The sequence below is a fragment of the Hoplias malabaricus genome, chromosome 1, assembly GCF_029633855.1.
Source record: "Hoplias malabaricus isolate fHopMal1 chromosome 1, fHopMal1.hap1, whole genome shotgun sequence".
NCBI lineage: Eukaryota > Metazoa > Chordata > Actinopteri > Characiformes > Erythrinidae > Hoplias > Hoplias malabaricus.
The window spans coordinates 31514276-31540200 of record NC_089800.1 but is presented as its reverse complement, the minus strand read 5'-3'; the positions used below and the strand labels follow the sequence as shown (position 1 = coordinate 31540200).

The 25925-nt window shown below is 39.8% G+C and overlaps 1 protein-coding gene across 2 annotated transcripts in view; it reads left to right on the top strand.

Moving 5' to 3' along the window:
• The window catches only part of ca8 (carbonic anhydrase VIII), a 25891-nt gene extending 3105 nt beyond the window's left edge, over positions 1-22786 (top strand). Inside the window, exons 2-9 of one of the 2 annotated variants that reach the window (XR_010804345.1) lie at positions 4360-4551; positions 5866-5990; positions 11978-12073; positions 12575-12637; positions 13106-13154; positions 13610-13722; positions 16605-16792; positions 22307-22786. Coding sequence is in view for 1 of the 2 variants with exons in the window: in XM_066682896.1 (XP_066538993.1) it covers positions 4360-4551; positions 5866-5990; positions 11978-12073; positions 12575-12637; positions 13106-13154; positions 13610-13722; positions 16605-16739 (773 nt within the window). In the remaining variant the exon portion in view is untranslated. The remainder of the gene's footprint in view (positions 1-4359; positions 4552-5865; positions 5991-11977; positions 12074-12574; positions 12638-13105; positions 13155-13609; positions 13723-16604; positions 16793-22306) is intronic. The other variant, XM_066682896.1, reaches the window with a different exon arrangement.
• Positions 22787-25925: the final 3139 nt, after the last annotated feature.

The following is a 25925-nucleotide window of genomic DNA, read 5'->3' as shown; positions in this document are numbered from 1 at the left end:
TCATTATAATTACTAGTATTTGCATTACTATAGAAGCAGGAGTAGTATAAGTAGTTTTAGTAATAAAAACAGAAGTGTTAAAAATAGTAGGAGAAATTAAAAGTAGTTCTTAAAGTAGTTACAAATATAGTAGATGCAGCAGCATTGCTACAAAAGTGGTACTAATAGTAGTAATTGTAGCTGGTATTATACAGGGATTAGACAGGTAAGAGGTTGGTAGTATAATGTGATTTGTTGGGTACTAGACTGGGATTTTATGGGTACTAAGCTGGTATTATACAGTGTTTGGTACTCAACTGTGGTTAGATGAATACTAGACTGGATTTAGATGGGTATTAAAACTTGCTTACATAGGTAATAGACTGGAATTAGATTGGTACTAAGTTGGTAGTACCCATCTAATAAAAGCATTCAACGCATTGGTACTAGGCTGGTACTAGACAAGGATTTAATGCATACTGGTGTTATACTGGGATAGGACTGCTAGTAAGCTGGTTCTAAACTGGCACCAGATTAGGATTTGACTGCCATTAATCTGGGACTACACCGGTACTAAACTACTACTAGGCTGGTAAAAAGCTGCCATTGTACCAGATGCGATTACTCTAAGACTGCAAGGGAAGCTCAGCTTCCCCTAAAATATAAAAAAATAAGTGATCAAATATATACTGTTGGGTGTACATGTCATTGAATAAATATGCACTACAACATGCTCAACCTTTGTTCAGAATCATCTTCTTATCACTGGACGCAAAGTGCAGCAAAACGAGACGAGTCATTGGATAAATGCTGGGCTTTGTCCCGCCCATCGGACGCTCAGCGTCTCTGGGGGTCTATGGGGCAGTGGGCTGGCCTCGGCTGGCCCGGACGCTCAGCTTCTGCATGATGATTGGATGATCTGTCTGAGGCTGAATCCCTTTTTGATTGACAGTGAAATGAGCGAATCAGTGATCCTTTGGTGTAAAGATCCGTGGGAGCATTAAATTTTCATTCTGTTCTGAGTTGAACCGGAGACTTTCTTAAACCTTTTAAGCGGCATTTTCTTTGTTAAAAACGACTAGCGACAAAACGAGCTTCTACTTCTGGTGGGGCTTTTTTGTAGCTGCTTGTGTTTGGAGACTGACTTCTATCACTGTTTCTGACTTCTATTGCAGTTTCTGTCCAGCGGGTGCTGCTGAGCCCCTCCAGCGTCACAAAGCACTAACAGGCGGACACACTTCACATGGGCCCGGGCCGTTTAAGCAGCCTAGCTCTGCTGGCCATTGAGAGGACACAAGTCAAGTCCCTGGAACGGAGGGTAGAATTTACGCATAAATAAACCGACACATTTTATGATGTAGGCCGAAATTGAGCTTCCCCTCCCTGAAAGACCAGCTTCCGCCACTGCATTGTACTCAAATCAGACGGGTATTTGGTGGGCTCTAGGCTGGCACTAGACAAAGAATAGGCTGCAACTAAACTGGTGTTGGACTGGAACTGGACTACCCCTGACTGCTGCTGACCTGATAATAGACTGATACTAAATTAGTGCTGGACTAGAACTAGGCTGGTGTTATGCGAAGTATGAATATTGAGGACTAGGCTGGCTCTGAATAAGGCTGAACTCTTTTTAGACTTGTACTGGACTGAGGCGAAACTGGTTCTGTACTAAGACTAAATAATTACTAGGTTCTAAGTACTAAACTGGTGCTAGACGGTCTCTCCACTATTAGTAAATTGGCACCTCACTGGTAAGGGACTAGAAAGAAAGGTATTAGGCTAGCTTTGGTCTGATACAAAAATTAAACTCTAGCACAAGACTGGCACCAGGGTGGTACTTAATTGGCATTGGCACTAAACTGACAAACTAAAGAGTGCGCTGAAGAAGAATGTGCTTGGGTTGTTTTGCACTGTAAGTGATAGGAACTGAATGTCATGATGCAACCAGTGCAGAGGTGATCTCCAAAATTCCTGTGGAAGCTGAGGGTTTGTATGTAAAGTTTATAACACTGAATTGGTACCTTAAATGAACTTTACTTATTTAATTAAAATAACTCTAATAAAATAATATTTGTACACTAAAAACACAAAAAACATCCTTTAGAATCACATTAAAAACACATTAAACGCATAGACAGTTCTTTTCTTTAATGTCGGCTTAGTGACCAGAAAGTGCTCTGCTTTTCAAATGTAAAGGTAAATCTGGTCCTGGTCCTGGAACCGGGATATTTTTTAGTTCCTGCTCTCTCATGGTTCATAGTGAGCTGAGTAGGGACTAAACCATGGCGTGTAAACCTTGTCCAGAGTCGTCACTCTACGCCATGTAATGCAGACATCCAGCACAAACTCTCCATCTGTAAAATGTCCTACAGCAGAGATCACATTTGTTTTTATCCGATCACAATGGCAGCTTTTAAAATTACGCTGTGGTCTTTTGAAGAGGTTCAAACACTCCTTGGATCGATGGCTGATGAAAGATGAAAGAACTGGATGCTGCAACAAGGAAGGAGTAACCTCTACATATCTGTCTGAACTGATGACGGAGATGTGTTCAGTCCCAAACAATAGCAACAACAACAACATTCCAATACACGATGCGTAAACAATGCTTACAATTACACCATTGTTGTTGTTTCCAAAGTCCTCAGTTCCCATTGCAGACGGGGGACGACCAGGGGGGGGGGGGGGGGGGTTGATGGGGGCGTTGTGGGAGTGGAAAACCAACCAGAGGCCAGAGAGTAGAGCTGAGTAGAGAAGGTACTATGCAGAGGAAAAGTGGCAATAGTAGCATTAGCCATAGAAGCTATACAGAAGCAAGTGGATATAAAGCATGAGAGGAAAGGAAGAAGTGAAAGTAGAAGAATGGGAGAAGAACCAGGAGAGGAAAAAAAGAAATGAGTACATCCTTCCTCTCCTGGGGGTCTCCGGTCCTGTGGGACCCTCAGCTCTAATAACTGAGGGCCCCCAGAGCCCCAAAGTCTTTATTTAGATCCTGCTTTAGAGCAGGGAACGAACCTAAATCTACATTAGGCCCTTGTTAACAATATCACATGAGCTCCAGTGGCTCAGGGTCAAACTCCACAGAAAAATAACACTGACCTTGACACTGACCTTCACAGAGAAGCACAGGCAGACTCAGTGCAAATAGCACACATTGCAAGGACATTCAGAACTGCAGTGTCACACATTCATCTCCTGTAAACACTTCATCCTGATCAGGGACATGGAAGGTCACTATGGTGGGAGAAGAGTGGAGATCCCGGAGGAAACCAACACAGACACCGAGAGAACACGCCACACTCCTCAAAGACAATGACAAGAGGAGAGGATCCCACCCAGGACCCGAGATCATGCAACTGTGGGACAGAGACAGACACCACCTGCTGTTCCTGCAGAATTATTCCAAGCACTTTCTGAATGATTAAATTGACCTGTTCTTTATGACACTGATAAACACATAAGGAACAGCTGGTCATTTCAAATTATGGCAAAAATGGAGATGAAAGGTTTCTTTCCAACAGTGATTTATTATCAAAGTGTTTTATTTTAGACCAAACCAGGTTCATAAACCTCAGCACAGAACGTCCAGCGTCTCTCAGTGTAGGAGCTGAGAAGTGGATCGCCTGTTCTTCTCTTTCAGGATCATTCTGCTCTGAAATAAAGAGCTGGAGCTCTAGGGGCAGTGGTTTAACCCACTGAGCAACACCTCAAGCACAAACCATGACGAATGTATGAATGAATAAATCAATCAATAAACACTTACTTTTATAGCGTTTTTCACAACAGAACTTTTTCAGGCTGTGAGTTCCTTTGAGCTGAGGACGACAGCGACAGGCAAAACTCCTTCAGTGCACGAAGAAGAAACACTAAGAACCAAGATTCACTAGGAGTAATGTGTGATGCACTTTGGCTATGTGGGAGATTTATATGCTTCATTGTTTATTCATTCATTCATTCATTGCCTGTAACCACTTATCCAGTTCAAGGTCAAGGTGCGTACTCGGAATTACAGGGTGCAAGGTGGGAACACAACCTGGAGGGGGTGCCAGTCCTGCACAATGCGACACATATACACACAGACACACACACACACACACACACACACACACACACACACACAATCCACCTACCAGTGTGGTTTTTTGGATCGTGGGAGGAAACTGGAGCACCCGGAGGAAACCCATCTGATTACAAATCTGATTAAATTGATGTAGGTATAATCCTGAAATAAGGCCTTCAGTGCAGCTCCTGAAGTCCTAACCAATGGGAACAATACCTAGACACTGCAGAGAAAAATCCAGATTTGCTGTCTTTCAGATTGGGTTCATACTGCTGTGTATGTTTAGTTTTTAATGTGTGGTGTAATATGTGTGTGTGCAGGTGTAGAGTGGGGACTCTTGTTTCCAGAAGCTAATGGAGAGAACCAGTCTCCCATTAACCTGAATTCCAGAGAGGCTCAGTACGACCCTCGGCTCCTGGAGGTGAGACTCAACCCAAACTATGTGGTCTGCAGAGACTGTGAGGTCATTAACGATGGACACACAGTGAGAATCATGCTCCGGTCCAAATCAGGTACAAACTACGGGCTACGCAGTCCCGGTCATTAAATCACTCATATTTTTCACCTCCACAGATCCTTCTAATGTTACGATGTCAACAGAAGAATCATATTTGGTGCCATACATTAAAAAGTTCTATAGGACCATCTATAGCACAATCTCCATCAATCTGAAAAACACCTTCATGATGCAAAGAACCCTTTAATCATGCCAAAGTTTCTCCAAGTGTTCAGGGTTCTATACAGAACTAGGGCTGGATGATACAGGCAAAATTTTTATCAAAATATATCTCTTAATATTGGTCGAGATAATTCCGATATCGAAATGAATAGCATAAAATCCAAAGAGAAACTTCCAAGAACAAACAAGACACATGACATCATCATCAAACAAAACCTACTTGCTTTAATCAAATCAAATTTATTTATATAGCGCTTTTCACAACTGATGTTGTCACAAAGCGGCTTCACAGAATTCCAGTAAGACAAGATTTGACATGAAATGTAAAAACAAATTGTAAAACCCTCAAGTGAGCAAGCCAGGGGTGACAGTGGCAAGGAAAAACTCCCTCAGCTGAGGAAGAAACCTTGGGAGGAACCAAGGCTCACAAGGGGTGACCCATCCTCCTCTGGTCAATCTACTGGTGATAATAGTTAGTAGTCCGTGAGAACTTCTTTATCAATATAAATATTTATATATAAAACTTAAACTGAGTGAATGAACTGACGGTCAGTGACAGATGCTGTAAATAATGTACACTGAAATATTGAACGGGTGGCAAGGTTGTGCAGGAATCACATAGCTCCAGGGACTAGCTGGAGGTTGTGGGTTCAAGTGACTGTCTGTGAGGAGTTTGGTGTGTTCTCCCTGTGTCCGCATGGGTTTCCTATCATGGACCAAATCACACATCGGTAAATGGATTGGCTACTCAAAAGTGCCCCTAGGTGTGGGAATGAGTGAATGTGTGAGTGTGTGTTGCCCTGTGGTGGATCCGGAGCCTACTTGAAATCACTGAGCGTAAGGTGGGAACACATCCTGAAGGGGGTGCCAGTCCTTCATAGGGCAACACACAAACTCACATATACATACCTACGGACACTTCTTTGAGTCGACAATCCACCTACCAACGTGTGTTTTTGGAGTGTGGGATACATGCGTTTTTCTGTAGTTATTTTTAGAATGAGATAAATTATAAACACACAAAGTGATTATTATATTGTGTTTTCAGCAGAGTTTTGCATGTGACTGGATGTTTCAGGAGGCATTTTGAAGCCTTTATTTACACTCCCCTGGCTCTCTTGGGTGTTGTTTATGTTTCTGTGTCCAGTGGTGACCGGGGGTCCTCTGCCCAGTGATCACGAGTTCGAGCTTCATGAGGTTCGGTTCCACTGGGGGAAGGAGAATCAACGGGGGTCCGAACACACCGTCAACTTTAAGGCCTTCCCCATGGAGGTCAGTCTCTCACTCACAGAGGAGCGCACACACACACATACACACACACACACACTTGCAAAAACTCTGACAAAGTCACAAATTCTCTCTCCCTCTTTCTCTCTCTCTCTCTCTCTCTCTCTCTCTCTCACACACACACACACACACACACATACACACACACACACTTGCAATAACTCTGACAAAGTCACAAATTCTCTCTCCCTCTTTCTCTCTTTCTCTCTCTCTCTCTCTCTCACACACACACACACACACACACACAGACAAATGCACACACACTCACAGCCCAACTCGCATAAGCACACAACCTCTGACACACACACACACACACACACACAGAAAATCCTGACACACAAACTCTGTCTCCCCCCCCCCACACACACACAAATGCATTCACATTCACACCCCAACTTGCGTACACACACACACACACACACACACACACACACAAGGAATTTCACAAATCTGTGATACGCTGCGCATTTTAAAGCAATAGTCCAGTGAAAACAGAATTTTCCACTACTTCTGTAATGTAGTGTGTGACGTTGTGTTTCTTTTGTCTAGACCTAGAAATGATAAACAAATGTAAGTAAATGAATATATCATTATTAAGTTATACTGTCATAGTATATGAATAATATTTTCAGAAACACTGACATCACACAGTGTGTCTGTCTCTGTCTGTAACTCAAACAGCTCCTCACTCCCTCTATAGTGAATTACATCAGTCATAAATTACATTGTACACACACAGACAGCACTAGATTTCAGATTCACACATATGAATAAATACAAATGATGCTGTATTAGAAATATATAATGCACTATTAAGATATAGATTCAGTCATTTCAGGACTTGTGCAGTGCACTGCATAGGGAGTACGGAGGGATTTGTTATTAAACCACCCTGTTTCTCTCATGTGTCATTATGGTGTTTTGATGCCTCTTTTAAAGAGGTACTATGGACCCAAACTGGACTGTGGTGATAATGTCATTGCTTTTGTATTTGTCTGGATGGGGAGATTTAAAAAATTAGAGAGTGGAATATCTTCATATTTAAAAACAAACAGATCTGTGTGGACAGGGTCTTAGTCCTCACCAGTTTCCCCCAGTCATACACACAGCCCCCAGCCTGGGAGGGGGAGTCCCTGCACACTGGACAAGTCTGGCTTTGGGCTGAAATAATCTAGTTAACTGAGCATTGTTTGGTGAAACCCACCTCAGGATCCGAGCTGTTGAAGGTCAGTGGTGTGTGACGTATGTAAACACTGCAATTTCCTGGAGGAAAAGAAAGCACAATGAAAAAATACAGAACTAAACCCAAACAACCTGTGCTCTACTGAGCCACATTCATCCCTTTAACCCTTCAAATTCACTCCTTCATACCCTCAGAGTCTGAATCTGGAGACAAGCTTCAGTTCCTCACTCTCACAGCACTTTACAGTAACTAGGAATTACTGATTAATTTATAAAATGTACTGAATAAATAATAGTAACTACTGAATAATTCATAACAAGTACTGAATAAATCATAGTAAATACTGAATAATTGATAAGAGGTGCTGTATAATTCATAGTAAATGCTGAATAGTTGATCACAGTTACTGAATAAGTCATAGTAACTACTGAAATACTTATAATAGGTACTGAATAATTCATTGCAGTCACTGAGTAATTCATAAGTTACTCTATTATTCATAGCAATTACATCATAAAGCATAGTAATAACCTAATAATTCATAGCATTTACTAATGCTTAGTGGATACTAAATAATCTTAAACATTATCAAATAATTCATAGTATTGAATACTGAATAATTCATAAAACTTTCTGAATAATTCAAAGCAGTAACAGAGTAATTCATTGTAGTTACTGAATAACTGATGTTATTGGATACTGAATAATTCATAATCGGAAAAAATTGATAACTGATAGCAGTAACATAATAAATCATAGTAACTACTGAATAATTCTTATAAGCTACTGAATAACTCATATCAGTTACTGAACAATTAGTTACTGAATAAAATTTACAATAATCAATATTGAATAACTCATACCAGATATGGGAACATTTATAGCAGATACTTTTTTTCAGTATAAATCCAGAAACATTGATGATTAAAAACAGACATGGACATTTATATATATTTCTGTAAATATTTCCGTTGAGTTCAAAGCTAATAGTGTCTATTCTTTAATTATAACATCACCATTATGAAGATACATGGTTTTGTTCTGTCTGCGCTGTTATTTCTGTAGAGCAGTGGTCAGTCTTTGGCACGTCTTCATTTCACATTTTCTCTGTAACTCAACAGTTGAGTGCAGAGCTGCGTGAGTCTGGGTGTTTTCGGCTGGTTGACCTTTTCATGTGTTGCCTTATTGGAGATAGAAAGTTTTGTTCTAAAAACGTTGTTGTTCTGGTTTTTGAGAAATTACTGCAGACCCACATCCCTCCGTGTTATTTTAGCCTTCTTTGATGACGTGACCTCAGTGTGGTGTAAAAACAGAGAGAGAGGCTCGGGGACACTTAGATAAACACACACTGCGCTCACACTTCCTGTGGAACCTGAGCTATTTACTGATTTAGAAATACATTTGTAAGGGGTTACACAGAACACAACACCATATAAAACCTGCCATATGCCTGTAAGATTATAAATACATGCATAATTATAAAGTTATATGAAGCAAAAATAGGTGACGCCATAAAGTCAGCTTCTATAATTAATTATAACTTGAGACTTCACGTGATTAAAAAACCCTTAATCATGAAAAATCACTTCAGTCTTTTAGATAATGTCCGTTAATCGCTGTAGTTGCATTTGCTGGTGTTTGATCCTTTGCTGAAAAAATATTAAATGTTTGCATGAAATTAAATCATCTACAACCAGACATTAAATCTGAGTAACGAGTATTAAAGGTGACGTTCATGGTGAGTGTTAAAAAAAAACACTCTTTATAAAACCCCATTCTCTGCTCTCCAGTCGGTTTGCGCTGGAAACCGGTCTAATGTGTTTACGAAGCCCCAGTGTCTGTAAATGGGTAAAAACAAAGTGTCTCTGTCCGGTATGCTAGGCTTTCTCTCTTTCTGTTCATGGCAGAGAAACGCCATTCTGAGGTTTTTAGACAATGGAGAGATTCCAAACACTGAAAAGCAAAAACCAAGGTGAGGATATTGCTATTTTCCTGCTCCATAGTTGGGTAACACTGACTTATTTTTGCTGCTCGGGATCACTTAAGGTGGAAATGTCTCCAAACATCTCCTATAATTTATTACAAACATTGATACAAGCTTAGTGCAGGTATTATAAAATATTGTGATTGCTCGATAGAGTCAATAAAACCTTTATTAACATGCATTATAAGCCCTGTATTCATCAGGATTTATTAGGAAGCTCTTATCTCTGCCAAGTGGCAGACAGAAGAATAACAGTGACTCTTTAAACAGAATCGGGGCTCTGTTACAAAGCATTGAGTACACACCTGTCCACTGCACCTGCTCTCTCTCTCCCTCTCATACACACACACACACACACATCTCCTGCACACTGGTGAGGAGATAAGACCAGCAATATATCACCTGGTCCCATAACAGAGACCTTTACACAATTACACAGCAACAAATAGAGCTCTTGTTCAATAAATTCCTCACTCTGAGATTGTGATTAATAATATTATAATGTTATTGTTATATTTCTATATATTCATATATATTCACTCCAAATAAAATCACCTAAATCACACAAAACTTTCCAAAAAAGAGGTGACTTAATCTTCCAATGTTCTACCACAATCTCAGAATGAGAAATATTAGAGGTCATCATCATCATCATCATTTTCTTCTCCGCTTCTCCATTTCAGGGTCGCGGTAATATTAGAGGTGTAGAATGGATTTAAGATGATGTCACTAAATAAGGAGTCATTTTTAGAGTGTACTCTGGGTTTTGCTCTGCCCACACAATCTGATTAGTGGAAAATTACTAATAATGATCACTGTACTCTAAACTCCTGGCATTTCTTGCTGAGGTCAGATGTTGTTTTACACAGCTGTCCATTCTTCCTTTTTTTTTTTGAGAAAGGAATGACTAATAGAAACGGTCTAAAGAGACTTAGAATACTGTCGGTTACATCCATTCAAAACTAGGAGTGTGTTGTTGGTTTTTTTTTATTTTTTGTCCTGTGAAGTCACCATTTTGGAGATGTGAGGTTTCGTTCCGAGCAGTGATCAGTTGTTTTTTTAAAACAGCTGACCACAGAGACACTTTTGTCTGAGCATTTTGGGCTGGATGAAAAATCTCAACCTCAAGCAATGACACAGATGTGAGTAAACACCAGTGGTGAAGTCTGTAGTCAGTTGTGGCGGGTAAACTATACTTAGCTGCACCTCCCCCTCCCCACGGTTTGCCCCATTCACCCCTCCATGTAGGTGTGTGTGCTTGTGTAATGTATTTATCTGTAGTCCACCAACCCACACACTATGAAACAAGACCACAAGTCAGTTTTTATTGTGCACTACCTAAGTCAGAAAACACTGGATAAAATTAGCTGTTTTGATTCTGCTCCGCTTCTGACGTCAAGTACAGAGACTTTAGAATTGTCCCGCCCCCTCATCTGAGTCTGTCCAATCATAGCGGTTAGCCCACGTTTAGAAGAAAGTGCAAAGACAAGGTTAAACACAGCAAAACAGACACAATGAGTGTGGTGAAATAAGAGCACTGAGTGAAAACAGAGAAAACAAAATGGAGAATAGAGAACCAAGCAAAAATGACTAAAAACCAGAGATTCTTATATCGAAAAAATTGATGGGATGCTTAGAAATCCCTGCTGTTGCACTGTGTACTAATACCAGAGAGCTTTTCTCTCTGAATGTCAATGTTTTTTTTTAATAAATGCCATGTAATGTTTTCAGGGCACTATAATATTAAAAATGTTGTTAATTTTGCACCAAACAACGTCAGGGGTTGCACAAAGACAGTCATTACCTGTCTGTCTGATGCTGCGGGTCAGAGGAGAAATGAGTAGCAGTGGTTTGGCCTGGCGCTCAGCACTGCATGAGTGCAAAACGGAGGAGGAGGAGGGAGGGGCAAGGCAGGAGCTTGTGTGTGACGCGGATCAGATCAGGGCAGAATTCTCCCAATAACTCAAATAAATGAGATATCAAATCACTTTTGGCGGGAGAGGGTAATTTTTATTATTAAATATTGATGAACGAAGAAAATAATGGGCTCCAGCAGAAAGGGCACTTTTCTCATCCATGACAAAAGCGCAGGTGCTTGAGCACTACTAGGGGTCTATCTGTGCACGTAGTGGGATGCCAGTATTTTCTACTAGTATTTTCTATCAGTGTATTATCTTAGTTTAATGTAGTGGCTAATGTGTAGTCTTGGGAGTTAGCTGTAAATTTACAGTTCCACCATAAATGGTGAAGCACTTACATTCTGGTGCCTGACACTGCTGGAAGACTTAAGATGAAACTGGAAAGTTTGAACAGAATTCTACAGAATAAGAAGTTGAATTGTGCACCATATCACAGAAGAGTGAGGAGAAGGGGGATAATATATAATTGTGGAACTCTTCTGAAGGAGAATGAGGTCCTAAATTTAACTCAAGTCCAGGAGCTCCTCCGATATCACTGCAGACTGGTGCAGAGCTGGTACAGAGCAGCACTAGTCACCTGGCAATGAAGCGCTGCTCTTTTTTATTAGTGTTCTGATGACCTATCAGGATCTTGAAGGGTGGTCCCATTTTGTAGGGGGAGATTTTAAGCAATACACACTGTAACTCTGCTCCACGGAGTGTGAGGGCACTCCAAAACAAGGGGGAGGGGTATAATCAGAAATGGGATTCACCCAGTGTGATCAGTGTTAGCTGTAGCTTGTAGCATTATTGATTTTTTTAACTTTATTTTTTGCATCATGTTGAGGTCTGATAGCAATGTCTGTTTCTCTCTCTTTATGTGTGTGTGTGTGTGTATGTGTATCAGCTTCATCTAATCCACTGGAACAGTACCCTTTTTAACACTGTGGAGGAGGCCATGGGGAAGAGGAACGGCATCCTCATCATTGCTCTCTTTGTACAGGTAAAGAAAGAATTACACACATTGCAACTGAAAATTATTTAAAGGGTAAATCCATTTTTCAAAATTTGGAAGAAAACTGACTATGACTTTGTAAGTTGTAGCAAAACATTTTGAGTATCTCTGTAGTTCTACCTTAATTCCAACTTAAGTGTCTTTTGGATGACACTGTGTTCAGATGGAGAGAGGGTGGAGACTGTAGCTTGTGTCTCCTTCTAAAGAGTTAAGGAATATCCCCTGTGTCTCCTCTGGTGTTTGAGCGGAGATCTCAGTAAAATCTCAGAATAAGTTCAAGTTTTTTGAGAACAAAACACTCCTTGACCTTCTCTCATTTTTGTCCTGGGAAAGTTAGGAGAATCTCGAGGCAAAATAGAACACTGCAATGTATCCTCTCCACCATACAATAAAACCAGCAAGTAGTGTTTTAAAATGAGTTAAAACATTAAAACCTGCATAAATCCTAATGAAATAACCCTGTTAATTTACTCGTTTATTTGAGCGCAGATTGGTAAAGAACATCTGGGACTGAAGGCCATTACAGAAGTGCTGCAGGACTTACAGTACAAAGTAAGAAGTACAACACATAAACAAACATAAATTAACAAAATATATAATTAAACATAAATCTTATTTAATACTTAATGTTTGTGCTGGTTTTCAGACGACACAGAAAACACATTTAATTTAAGCAGAATTTAATGCTGTTTATTTACTTAATTTACCACATTGAGGGAAAGTTTAATATAAAATGTGGTTTGTGCAAAATATACATACATTTAACTCGTAAACAAAGAGAAAAAATGTTTACAAAACAAACTCGTAAACAAACAGAAAAATAAATATGGCAGAAATTGTTTGTAAATATTTTGAAAATTCACCTTTGCCGCATAAAACATAAATAAGAACGTTACTTGACATTTGCACAGGTTTGTTTTCTGACATTTTAAATCTGAAGGAATATTTCAACATATTTTAAAAATAAGAGTCTGATTATGAAGTGTTTTTCTTTTCAAAATGACTGTTCTTTCTTTTCAGGGAAAGACGAAAATAATTCCATGTTTTAATCCTAATACGTTGCTACCAGGTACGGTATCTCAGAATCTGATTTTGTCTCAAGTTTATGTTGATAATTCTGACATAGATTTTAATTGGTTATTGAAAAATTGCTTTTAGATTTGATGGCATTTAGCCACAAACTTTAGTAATGTCAGTTGTTGAAGGATTAGCTCTGGATCGTAATCTCCACTTCAGCTCATGTCAAAGGCATAGGATGGAGCTCCATCACTCCAGAGAATTATTACTGTGCTCTACAGCCCAGTGTTGAGGAGTTTATACCCCTCTAGCACACACTTGGACATTGGGCATGTGGCCTTAAGCTCATGTGCAGCTGCTCCACAGGGTCCCATTGAATTTCTTGCTTTTCTACAGAGAGAAGTTTTCACAAATGTTTGGAAATAGAGCAAATTTTTAGCAACAAATGTAGTGACAGGTTATAAAAGATATTTTGAAAAGTGTGTGTGTGTGTGTGTGTACATGCAGATCCATTATTAAGAGATTACTGGGTGTATGAAGGCTCTTTAACCACGCCTCCCTGCAGTGAGAACGTGACCTGGATCCTTTACCGTTATCCTCTCACCATCTCTCAGATGCAGGTGAGAACTTTACCGTCCTTTAATTTGGATTTATGTCATTATTATTCTGAGTGTATGTGATGTGGAGAGGATGAAGACTGTCACCTAAAAACAAAAAATCCAACTAAAATTAAAAGAAAAATAAAAAATAATTAAAGGTAAATCCACTGAACCTCTCGCAGACTGAGCCTAGGGGGGGTTGGGGTTACTCTCAGTGAACTATAGAGGGGATGAATGCCCTATGTGATGGTCACTGCTCTTCTGAAGTGGTGTGGATGCCTGTGACCTGCTGGTTATTATTGATCCCTCAGGTAAAGGGCACACTTTAAAGCTTTGCTAAAACACTTTGATGCGAATAAGGTAAAGATTTTCCCTCAGGTTTGAGCTAGAGGAGTGTATCAGCCTGTTTCAAAATGCTCCAGTCTGACACCACAGTGTAGCCTCACACAGCTTCTTCTCACAGAGAGGAATCAGTTCATTCCTCAAGGGGAGGAAATCAGGGGCATGTCCTGTGAACCTTGTATCATGTTTTATACATGTGTTATGATATTACACAAGGTGTGTCAATGCCTAACATAGGAATTACCACATGCAAAATACCTGTAAACACTTATAAACACATAAGTGTTATAAAACACATAACGTCTTATAAAACACATATAAAACACATAACGTCTTATCACCTCATATAGGAACTTTATACAGCACTATAATAAGGTTCTGGTGTACATGGATCTTATGAACCCTTTATAATAGGTCATAAAGTCAGAGTTTATGGCGTAAGTGTGACCACTATAGAGTAGGTATATCAGGAATAGTAAGGGGTTTGTGTGCAAAATTACTCCTTGTATATGCACTAATAAAGCAGAGTGTACAGGGTTCAGAGGGAGAGGTACAGAAAACATTCATCCAAATCATTAAAATCAGGTGTTCCAATCATGTCCATGGCCACAGGTGTATAAAACCCAGCACCTAAGCATGCATACTGCTTCTGCAAACATTTGTGAAAAAACGGCTCGCTCGCAGGAGCTCACTGAATTCCAGAGTGGCGCCATGAGAGGATGCCGCCTTTGCAACAGGTCCAGTCGTGACATTCCCTCGCTACTAAATACTCCACATCAATTGTCAGTGGAATTATCACAAAGTGGAAGTGACTGGGAACGACAGCAACTCAGCCACAAAGTGGTAGACTGCATAATATGTATATATATAATTTCTGCAAAGTCATTCGCTACAGAACTCCAAACTTTATGTGGCCTCCAGTTTCACTCAAGAACAGTGTGTAAAGAGCTTCATGGAATGGCCCTGATAACAAGGAGACGGCAGACCACAGCTGGTCCAATGAGGGCAAAATTCATTGGTGTTTTGCACACCAGTTTTTTGGGCGGACAACTGTTGATTAAATAAAATGCCACATTTTAGCACTTTTCCATTCACAGTCCAATTTACTACTTATTCATTAATTAGGTTATTTTGTTATTCTTTATGAATTAGATTAGTAAATCATTTAAACCCAGCACAGTGTCAACATTTTCAGCATAAACATTTTATATCAGGCATACTCATTATTATACCTCTCATAGTTGTTGGTAATATTTGTATTAGTTTTTTTGCCAGAATAAAAGTCTCAGTGAATTTAAAATCTGTTTGAGGAGATTAAAAATTAGTTATAACCTGTACAGGACAGTAATCTGAGTGGTCCAATAGTGGACCAACAGTGGTATACAGTCAGTGGTGTGGCAACTTTTTACGCCAGTGGACCGATACATGCCTTACAACACCAAGTGCACTGCAAAGCATTGGATACAGTGGTGTAAAGCACATCGCCACTGTACTCTAGAACAGTGGAACGTGCTCTCTGGAGTGATGAATCATACTTCTCTGTGTGACTGGATGGACGAGCATGGAATTAGTGATTGCCAGGGAACCAGGACTTGTCTGACTGCATTGTGCAAAGTGTAAAGTTTGTTTTTGTGGATAGCCTTGCCAGAAGCGGTTATATCTGCAAAGGGTGGGCCGACATCATATTAAACCCTATATGCCATTAGGTTTAAGCAGGACTTGACTTTCATTGTTAATTTGTAAATCCTAGTTAATTGAAATATTATAAAAAATAGTTTTTACTTGAGCGCTGTGAAGGACTGGCGCCCCCTCCAGGGTATATTCCCGCTTTGCGCTCAATGATTCCAGGTAGGCTCAGGACCCACCACGACCCTGAACTGGATAAGCATTTACAGACAATGAATGAATGAATGAATGAATGAATGAATGAGTTTTTACTTGAATGGAAAAGTGGAAAAGAAGATGATGAAGTTTTTACTTGAATCACATCATCTTTATCTCTGGAACAGTTTTATGACTACGAGAGCTGACCAACGTGCTGTAGAATTTGAAACAAACGTATCAAGACAAGAATTAACTGATATGAAAACCACAGGTAAAACAATAGTAAACAAAGCTATAGTAAACACAAACTGGCAAATAAAATTAAAATAAATCTTTACCTACACATACAGGTAATTGATTTAAAAAATGTAAAAGCCTGGGAGTACAAATATATTCTAAACTGTGTTTAGATTAAATTTAAAAAAGGTGTAAAAGGCCCATATTCCACATTATCCTGTGTTTTTTGCATTGAATCTGTGCAATTTTACGCACCAAATATAATATTAGTTCCATATTCCTACTTTTCTTTAAAGAATTAAACAGGCTGATTGGGTTTATATGCGGTGTGTTATAATACCACACAAGTGAATGCAGCCCATATGTTATGCAATGTAAACTGTAAAATGTTGGTATTTAGAAGTTCAGTATCGAATCTGTATAAAGTCTGTGTGATGAGCCAGGTTTATGATGTCTTTAAATGTTATTAAACATGTAAACGTGTGTGGTTATCTCTGCAGATCGAGGAGTTTCGCAGGCTCAGGTCACACGTGAAAGGGGCGGAGCTTCCTGAAGGGAATGACGGGATGCTGGGGGACAACTTCCGTCCAACTCAGCCCCTCAGTGACCGGATTGTCCGAGCAGCCTTCCAGTAGAATTCCAACATCAGGACCCCATTAACTTCCAATGGTACATTCACAAAGTAGAGGTGCAGTTAAAGCGCTATTCAGAATTTTATAAACACTTTACTAAACACTATTTGCTGCTCTCTGGTCAGTTTGCATGCCAGAAAATTCTCAGATATTTGTACACATTCCTAACACTCTTAAATAGGGGAGAAAAAATACGGCAGAGAGTTTAGGATGAAAATCAGGAGAGTTTAGGATGGAGGAGAGACTCTGAACATTGAAAAGCATGAAAACAGATGTTGCTCTATTCCTGCTCCATAGGTGCATAACACTGACTTATTTTTGCTGTTACAGTTAATTTACTTAAGGTGGAACTGACTCTAAATACGGGAGAGACAGTCACTTCTTACTCAAACACACCGTTCCACCTTAAAAGATGCAGAACTTCTGAACATAAACACACGAGAGAACAGGACTTCACCCAAACTGTCGACATTGCCTTTAAAACGATCATTAATCAGAATTAAATACTGAATTAATGAAAGTGTTTATTGCAGTTCCTCACAATTTTTTCTGTAAAGTGTACCTTACATTAAATGAAAAATCAGAAGCCTTTTTTGTCCCTGATCCACATATTAATTCATAGATTTGTTCCCCCAACAATGTCTACAATATCTATTTTCTAAATTAAATTAAATTAAATTAAATTAAATTAAATGTATTAAAAGTCCCCTCCAGGGTGTATTCCCACCTTGCGCCTAATGATTCCAGGTAGGCTCTGGACCCACCACGACCCTGAACTGGATACGCGGTTACAGATAATGAATGAATGAATGAATGAATGTATTAAAATGAGAATAAGGAAAATAAGGTTCCACTCATACTTAATATTTGTATGTGATGGTTTGTAATGATTCATAATTTACAAGATTACAATTGCTAAATGAACTCCTGTCCACCGGTGGCACTGTTTCATTAAATCTCCACAAACTGTTTTGTGTTGTTTGTAAAACAGTGACATTGTTACACTGTTTCTAATCTTCTAAGCAGGTTTAAGGCTTTTTATGTGAGTATCCAGCTGAAATTCATGTGAACTCCTGCTGTTTCTAATCATTTGGAAGGTTTGACTTAGATTGCAGTAAAGTTTTAAAAATGGGTCATATGTCATTTCTCGACAGTGGAACACAGTTCCGTTTCTTAATGAATTGTCTGTGACGTGCTTTGGTAAAAATCCCACAGCAGCGTTCTCCTGTCTAAACAGCTCTGTTCAGAACGCCCACTTTCAGCGCCTGTTCCTTTAAATGATAGTGAGCTACTTGCTGTTTACTTGAGCGTAAAACAGTGAGGAGCGATGAGCAGAAGCCATTTTCGCTTGTTGTGTTTGTTTCGCTGCGTTTAACCACGTCAGAAGCGGAGCAGAATCAGAACGGCTCATTTTACTATATATTTATATTTATATTAATTACTATATATTTTATATATATATATATATTTTATATATATATAGCTCGATTTCGGCCTACATCATAAAATGTGTCGGTTTATTTATATGTAAATTCTTATATATGTAAATATATGTAAATTATATGTAAATGTATTTTCAAGAAAATGATCTGTGACCCTGTCGTACCAACAAGGCGTCTTTTCCAGGGAGTTGACTAATGTCCTCTCAATGGCCAGCAGAGCTAAGCTGCTTAAACGGCCTTGGCCCATGTGAAGTGTGTCCGCCTGTGCTCCCACGGATCTTTACACCAAAGGATCGCTGATTCGCTCATTTCGCTGTCAATCAAAAAGGGATTCAGCCTCAGACAGATCATCCAATCATCATGCAGAAGCTGAGCGTCCGGGCCAGCCGAGGCCAGCCCACTGCCCCATAGACCCCCAGAGACGCTGAGCGTCCGATGGGCGGGACAAAGCCCAGCATTTATCCAATGGCTCGTCTCGTTTCGCTGCACTTCGCTGCTTCGCTATTTAACTCTGTGGTCGCTCAGCGTCCACGCCGCTTAAAGCACTGTGATGCGGGAGTGATTGAGAGGAAAGCCGCGTCTTTACCAGTGATAAGAATCTGATTCTGAACAAAAGTTGAGCGCGTTGTAGTGCATATTTATTCACTGACATGTACACACAACAGTATATATTTGATCACTTGTTTTTTTACATTTTAGGGGAAGCTGAGCTTCCCTTGCAGTCTTAGAGCAATCGCTGCTGATATATATATATATGATATATATATGATATATATATATATATATATATATATATATACACACACACACACTATCACATGAAGTCAGAATGAAGACGTCCTCTTCTGAAAGCTCCTGACATAAATGTATTAAATATATCAAAAACTGAGACATTGTGTTACTCTAGTTTTAAGAAACCCACGCAGGCTGATTAGTATATCAAAGAAAATATAAATATGCTGGATGTGTGTTGTAGATGTGGAGACATCTGGTTCCAATCACTAACATTGGAAATACAGATGAGTCCACATGTTTTTCGACAATCAAACATTGCACACCTCTGTGTGTGTGTGTGTGTGTGTGTGTGTATACAGTTAAATGGGTGAACTAGGGTACTGTGCATCAAGGTCTATTTTAGTTCTCTAATCTAGGACTAGCTGTGGTATTGTGCGGAGAACTGTCTATTTTAGCTTTCTCTGGGGGGCACCTGGACCTCCCCATTACTCATTCTGAAATGAGAGAGAGAGAGAGAGAGAGAGAGAGAGAGAGAGAGAGAAAGAGAGAGACAGATTTAGGACACAGTGATGCAGTGCTATTTCTGCAACCCAAGCATTTGAGGTAAATGAGAAATGATGCAGGTTTCTAGAGACAGAACACCTTAAAGCAACACTAGTTCATATTTGTACCTTAAAATAACAGCTTTAAAATCATTGTGATGCTCCACTGAACTGTAATAGGGAGGCACACACAGAGTTTAGAGGAGCACTGTTGTACTCCTCTCTTTGTCACAGGGGTATACAGTGGTATGAAAAAGTTTGGGGACCCCTGATAATTTTCAGGATTTTCCTTTATAAATCATTGGTTGTTCGGATCATCCATTTCAGTTAAATATATCATATAGCAGATGAACATGGTGGAATTTAGGAAGTGAAATTAAGTTTATAGGATTTATAGAAATTGTGCAATAATTATTTAAACAAAATTAGGAAGGTGCATAAATTTGGGCACCCCAACAGAAAAATGACACCAGTAATGAGTAGATCCTCCTTTCACAGAAATAACGCTTCCTATAGCTTCCAATGAGAGTCTAAATTCTGGCTGAAGGTATTTTAGACCATTCTTCTTTACAAAACATCTCCTGTTCAGTCAGGTTTAATGGTATGCCAGCATGGACAGCCCGCTTTAAAAATCACACCACGGATTTTCAATAATATTCAAGTCTGGGGACTGAGATGGCCATTCCACAGCATTGTACTTGTTCCTCTGTATGAATGCCTTAGTAGATTTTGAGCAGTGTTTAGAGTCGTCTTGTTGTAGTATCCAGCCCCGGCACAACTTCTATTTTGTCACTGATTCTTGAACATTGTTCTCAAGAATCTGCTGATATTGACTGGAATCCATGCGACCCTCAATTTTAATAAGATTCCCAGTACCTGCACTGGACACACAGCCCCACAGCATGATGGAACCACCACCATATTTTACTGTGGGTAGCAAGTGTTTGTCTTGGAATGCTGTGTTCTTTCTCTACCATGCACACTGTCCCTTGTTATGTCAAAATAACTCAACTTTAGTTTCATCAGTCCACAGCACCTTATTCCAAAATGAAGCTGGCTTGTCCAAATGTGCTTTAGCATACCTCAAGCGACTCTGTTTGTGGCTTCTTCTGCATTACTCTCCCATACAGCCTCTCCTTGTGCAAAGTGCACTGAATAGTTGAACGATGCACAGTGACACCATCTGCAGTAAGATGATGTTGTAGGTCTTTGGAGCTGGTCTGTGGGTTGGCTATGACTGTTCTCACCATCCTTCACCTCTGCTTATGTGAGAGACAACTTCGTTCTTGGGCCTTAGCTAGAACTGTGCCTGTGGTCTTCCATTTCCTCACTATGTTCCTCACAGTGGAAACTGACTGAATTCTCAGAGATAGATTTTTTGTATCCTTCCCCTAAACCATGATGTGGAACAATCTTTGTTTTCAGGTCATTTGAGAGTTGTTTTGAAGCTCCAATGTTCCCACTCTTCAGAGAAGATGTAAAGAGGAGAAAAACTTGCAACTGACCCTTAACCCTTTCTCATAATTGGATTCACCTGTGTATGTAGGTCAAGGGTCAATGAGCTTACAAAACAAACTTTGTGTTCCAATAATTAGTGCTAAAGGTATTCAAATCAGTAAAACGACAAGGGTGCCCAAATTTATGCACCTGTCTAATTTTGTTAAAATAATTATTGCACACTTTCTGTAAATCCTATAAACTTCATTTCACTTCTCAAATACCATCGTGTTCATCTGCTATATGATATAATTAACTGAAATTGCTGATCCAAACAACCAATGATCTATAAGGGAAAATCATGATAATTATCAGGGGGTTAACACAAAAATAGTTTAAGTGATTTAACACTTTAAAAAAAAAAAACAGAAAGTGTTGAAATCTTCCCAAAACTGCCTCCACTTTCCTCTGATATACACATGGGGTTCACTTAAAATGAGTTTCTGTTGTAATTCAAACAGTGAATATAAAACGTACATAATGACATTCTGTTCTGGGTTCAGCACTGCAGAAACTGCACTATGTTACTTACAGAGTATGGTAGGAGCCTAACACTGACAAAGCCTCTTAACTCCAACCTGGACAGAACATGATGGTGTTTTGGGAAGATACTGAGGAGGTTTCCAGTCACATGATTTCACAGTCCAGCCCCTTAAAGCCATTCTACAGATTCAGGTGCTATTTCATTGACGTGAATGGGCTTTTTGCCTGGACACATTTCCCATTTTTTCTGACCACAGCGTCAGTGTAGTGGCTTGATAAGTGGTCAGTTGAGTGCTGTATTTTTCCGGGAAAGTTGAGCTGACCTTCTGCTCTGAGATGAATCAGTTATATCTGAAAGCGAGCCACTACCGCTCTGTAACTAGCACTGAGTTTATTAACAGAGCAGAGGAGATATCAGTGTTACTACCGACTCAGTTTACTGCGAAAAAAAAAACATTTCACAACCTCTCAGATCCCTTCAAAAGACTCTTTAAGAGTGAGCTGTGTAGCTCCACTATTGTAGCTCTACAGCAACAGGGAGGGTTGTGTGGAGATCAATGCAAACTGACCACATCACACTGGGTTTTATTGGGGGCTACAAAACAGAAACACAGGTCAAGAGAGAATCTGCAGAAGGGGGACTACCACAGCCAAACACAAGCTCCTGAATGGATTAATTAACTGCAGCAAACATTATGTCTATGGAAAGTTTAATATGCTTCCTCCTCACATAGAGATAATCTAATAATGTTCCTATAGCCATCTCAGAATCAAAAACATCAGATACATCCACTGAATGTAGGAGGATTTTACTTGCAAAGCTGTAAATGTTGTGTGTGTTTTTTACAGCATTTATTTCTTGTATTTTCAGCGAGAAAAACTGAGATGAAGGAGACCTGCTCGTTGTAAATGTGGTAAATGGAGCAAAAATGTGCAGAAAACCAGTGGAAAATGAAGAGAAGCCCAATAAAGCATCACACTCTCCATCCCGCACCTTTACCCTGACGAGCTCTGGATGAGACACTGGAGTGTGAGAGCTCTGAGCCACAGAGAGCATCAGTAACATAGTGTAGTTCAGTTTTTCATCTGTCGTTCAGTGTGTGTCAGTGCCTCATATCAGCTGGAGCAGTGTGTAGCAGTAAAGGAAATAATCCCACTGTAAAAATGAAGATTAAGCTTAGAGCTGGAGGGTGAAGGTAAGGTTTAGGACACTTTAATTAAAGGAGTATTAAACAAAGCTGTGTGCCATCAGTAGCGTTCGTGCAGCTTCATTGCAGTTATTATTTACTGTAGATATAATGCATATGATTTAATGTTTAATGAAGTTCTTGAATAAAAACATTGTCTTGCTTTTACCTCAAACTCTAGCAGCACTGCTGTGTCTGATCCACTCGTATTAGTACAAAATTCTCTAATGGTGCTTTTTCACTGCATGGTGCCTTCTACCAAGGAGGGTTTGAACCTCGTCAAAAGACCATGGCATAATTTTATGAGCTGCTGTTGTGATTCTGATAAAAACAAAAGTTATCCCTGCTGTAGCTGGAGATTTTACAGATGGAGAGTAGAGTAAGCACCAACTAAATCATACCTGCTCTGTGGGGGACATTTGAAGAACAGGGTTAAAGGGGGTAACAAAATATGCAGAGCAACAGACACAGGACCACAGTCTGTGACGGTACAACTACTGAGTGCTTTTGTGTGGCCAGCGAAGCTGAGTGAGTGGACAGTCAGTGTAGAAATGAGAAGGTGGTTATGTACTAATGTATGAGTGCATCTCTGAGAGTAGCATTTGAATAATGTCTCTGAGACAAAGAGATAGAGAGCGGGTTTTTTTTTTTTTTTTGGGGGGGGGGGGGGGGGGGGGGTAGAATGGGGGCTGATAATGTGGTCCATCTTCTCTTGTATCTGAATGTGTGATCTGTTGTTTCTCTGGTGAGAGGCCGAGGGGGAAGTGGTTAGGATGAACTAGGCCAGACGTGCTATAGCACTTTACACATAAAAACCATCAGTGTGAAAGTGCAGGTGGCAGAGAGAGAACTGGTGAATCAGATCTCTTATGGTGTAAATGTAGATCTCTTCTGGTGTAAATGTAGATCTCTTCTGGCCAGAGAGTGATTTATTCATGCACTCACTTGATAAAAAAAAAAGACTACTGAAGGTTCTGGACCAGGGCGTACCAGGCCTTTAATCTGTATCAGTCATGAGGGGGTTAACTATTTTAATAAATGTTCTCCAGACTAAGATTTTCATTCAGTTACACTGTACTCTAGGTGAGAGTGAGTGTAAGTGACAGGATGAGTGTGTGAAACTGTTCACAGGTGTAATTTGTGAGTGAGAGTGTGATGCTCTGTTAAGGCTGTATTCCTGCCTTGTACCCAGTGATTCAGGATGAAATGGTTACAGAAGAATTGTATCCTGTATTTTTGCCTGGTCTGAACCAGATGCCTGATGCTATATACTCATCAAACGTGAATCATCCCCATTCACAGAGAACAGCTCTAACAGTGTCCTGCCTGTTTCCTGATGCTGAAACGTGAGTAACATGTAATAAAATATATGAAGGGTGGCATTAGACAAGACAATGTCTCATATGCCTCAAGAGACAGAGAGAGAGGAAATGTGCAAAGCCACATTTATCTGAGAGGGTCATCGACAAAATGTGGCTTTGGAGGAAAGTGAAACAACTGAGGTAAATTAGTAGGTCAAAAAACAAGTATATGGTCAAAAAAACAAACACATAAGGCTAACTACATTATCGAAAGTGTTAAAAACTAAACAGCTCAAGTTACAAATGAGTTCCTGTGGGAATTTCAACAGTGAATAAAAACTTAGACAAGTTACACTTCAGACACGTATAAAAAATCGATTCTATGTAAACACACCATTTCACCTTAAAAGACGTTGAGATTCTGAACATAAACTTTCATTTCCCCACAATCATAGACATTCCCTTTAAAATGGCACCAGAAAAATTAGCAAGAATGCTCAACTACACACTGTGCCAACCTTTAAAATTCTGATTACACTTATTAAGACAGGTGTCCAAAAGTTTAGTCAGAAATCATAATGAAATGGAGGCAGTGGCAAGTTAACCTCCTGGAGTCTGAGGGGTTTTCAGACACTCTTTTGTAGTCTGACATGCCTTGACCTTTTTACAAATTACACTCATTATTTTTTCTCAAAGTTCCCAAAGTATACTTATGAACCTTGTCCTACACCTGCTGGACACACGAGGAATAACATCTATCTCACACACAGGCACAAACACACACACACACACAGGTTGGTTTGCATTCTCTATATTATTATTTATTATTATTATTATTATTATTTATTATTATTAGCTTTAAACCTAACACTACCTTAAATCCTAATCTTAAATTATTGCTCAAAATCGCAGTAGTTCATTCACTTATCCCTAAAACCTCAGAGTCGCTCTCCAGGATCACAGAGAATGGCTAATTGGTTAGTCCTGCTGCTGTCTGCATGGCTAAATGGAGTGCTTTGCTAGGCTAATCAGCAGGAAGATACAGAGCTAGGCCTCGGCTAATTCCACAAATCCTCTTATCGCCATTAAGTCTCGATTAGAGGCAAATTACCCCACGCCACATAAACAAGCAACAGATGTTAATGTGCTAATTGCTCTCCCTCAGGACATATACAGAGGCATATACAATAATCGCTTACAAACAAAGAGGGACAGTAGTATTTCAAAACACATTATCTTTACAGAAAAACAAACATTAAACCTGTTACCGAGGCATTATCACTGAAAACTGATCATATAATATAATATAATAAATGGGGGGGGGGGGCAGCAGGTAGTGTCACACAGCTCCAGGGGCCTGGAGGTTGTGGGTTCGATTCCCGCTCCGGGTGACTGTCTGTGAGGAGTTGGTGTGTTCTCCCCGTGTCCGCGTGGGTTTCCTCCGGGTGCTCCGGTTTCCAAAACACATGTTGGTAGGTGGATTGGCGATTCTAAAGTGTCCGTAGGTGTGAGTGGGTGAGTGAATGTGTGTGTGTGTCTGTGTTGCCCTGTGAAGGACTGGCGCCCCCTCCAGGGTGTATTCCTGCCTTGCGCCCAATGATTCCAGGTAGGCTCTGGACCCACCGTGACCCTGAACTGGATAAGCAGTTACAGATAATGAATGAATGAATGAATGAATGAATAATAAATGGGACACTAGGACCCTGGGGAAATGGCAAAACAGAACCCTGGGTCCCTGGGACACAGGACCCTAGAAACATATCACTAGGACCCTGAAAATATAGGACCCCAGAAACAAGACTCAGGGAACATAGGCCCTTACAAACATAGGACCCTGGAAAATAAGACCATAGAAGTGAAATGATTCTGAATAACAATTCACAGTTTAATTCATGAATTATATGATGTTAAATTAATGTTAAACTAATGACTGAAAAAAAGTTGGCATTGGAAAGTTAATTTCCAAACCATGTTATTTATAGCTACAGACGATTGTAGCCTC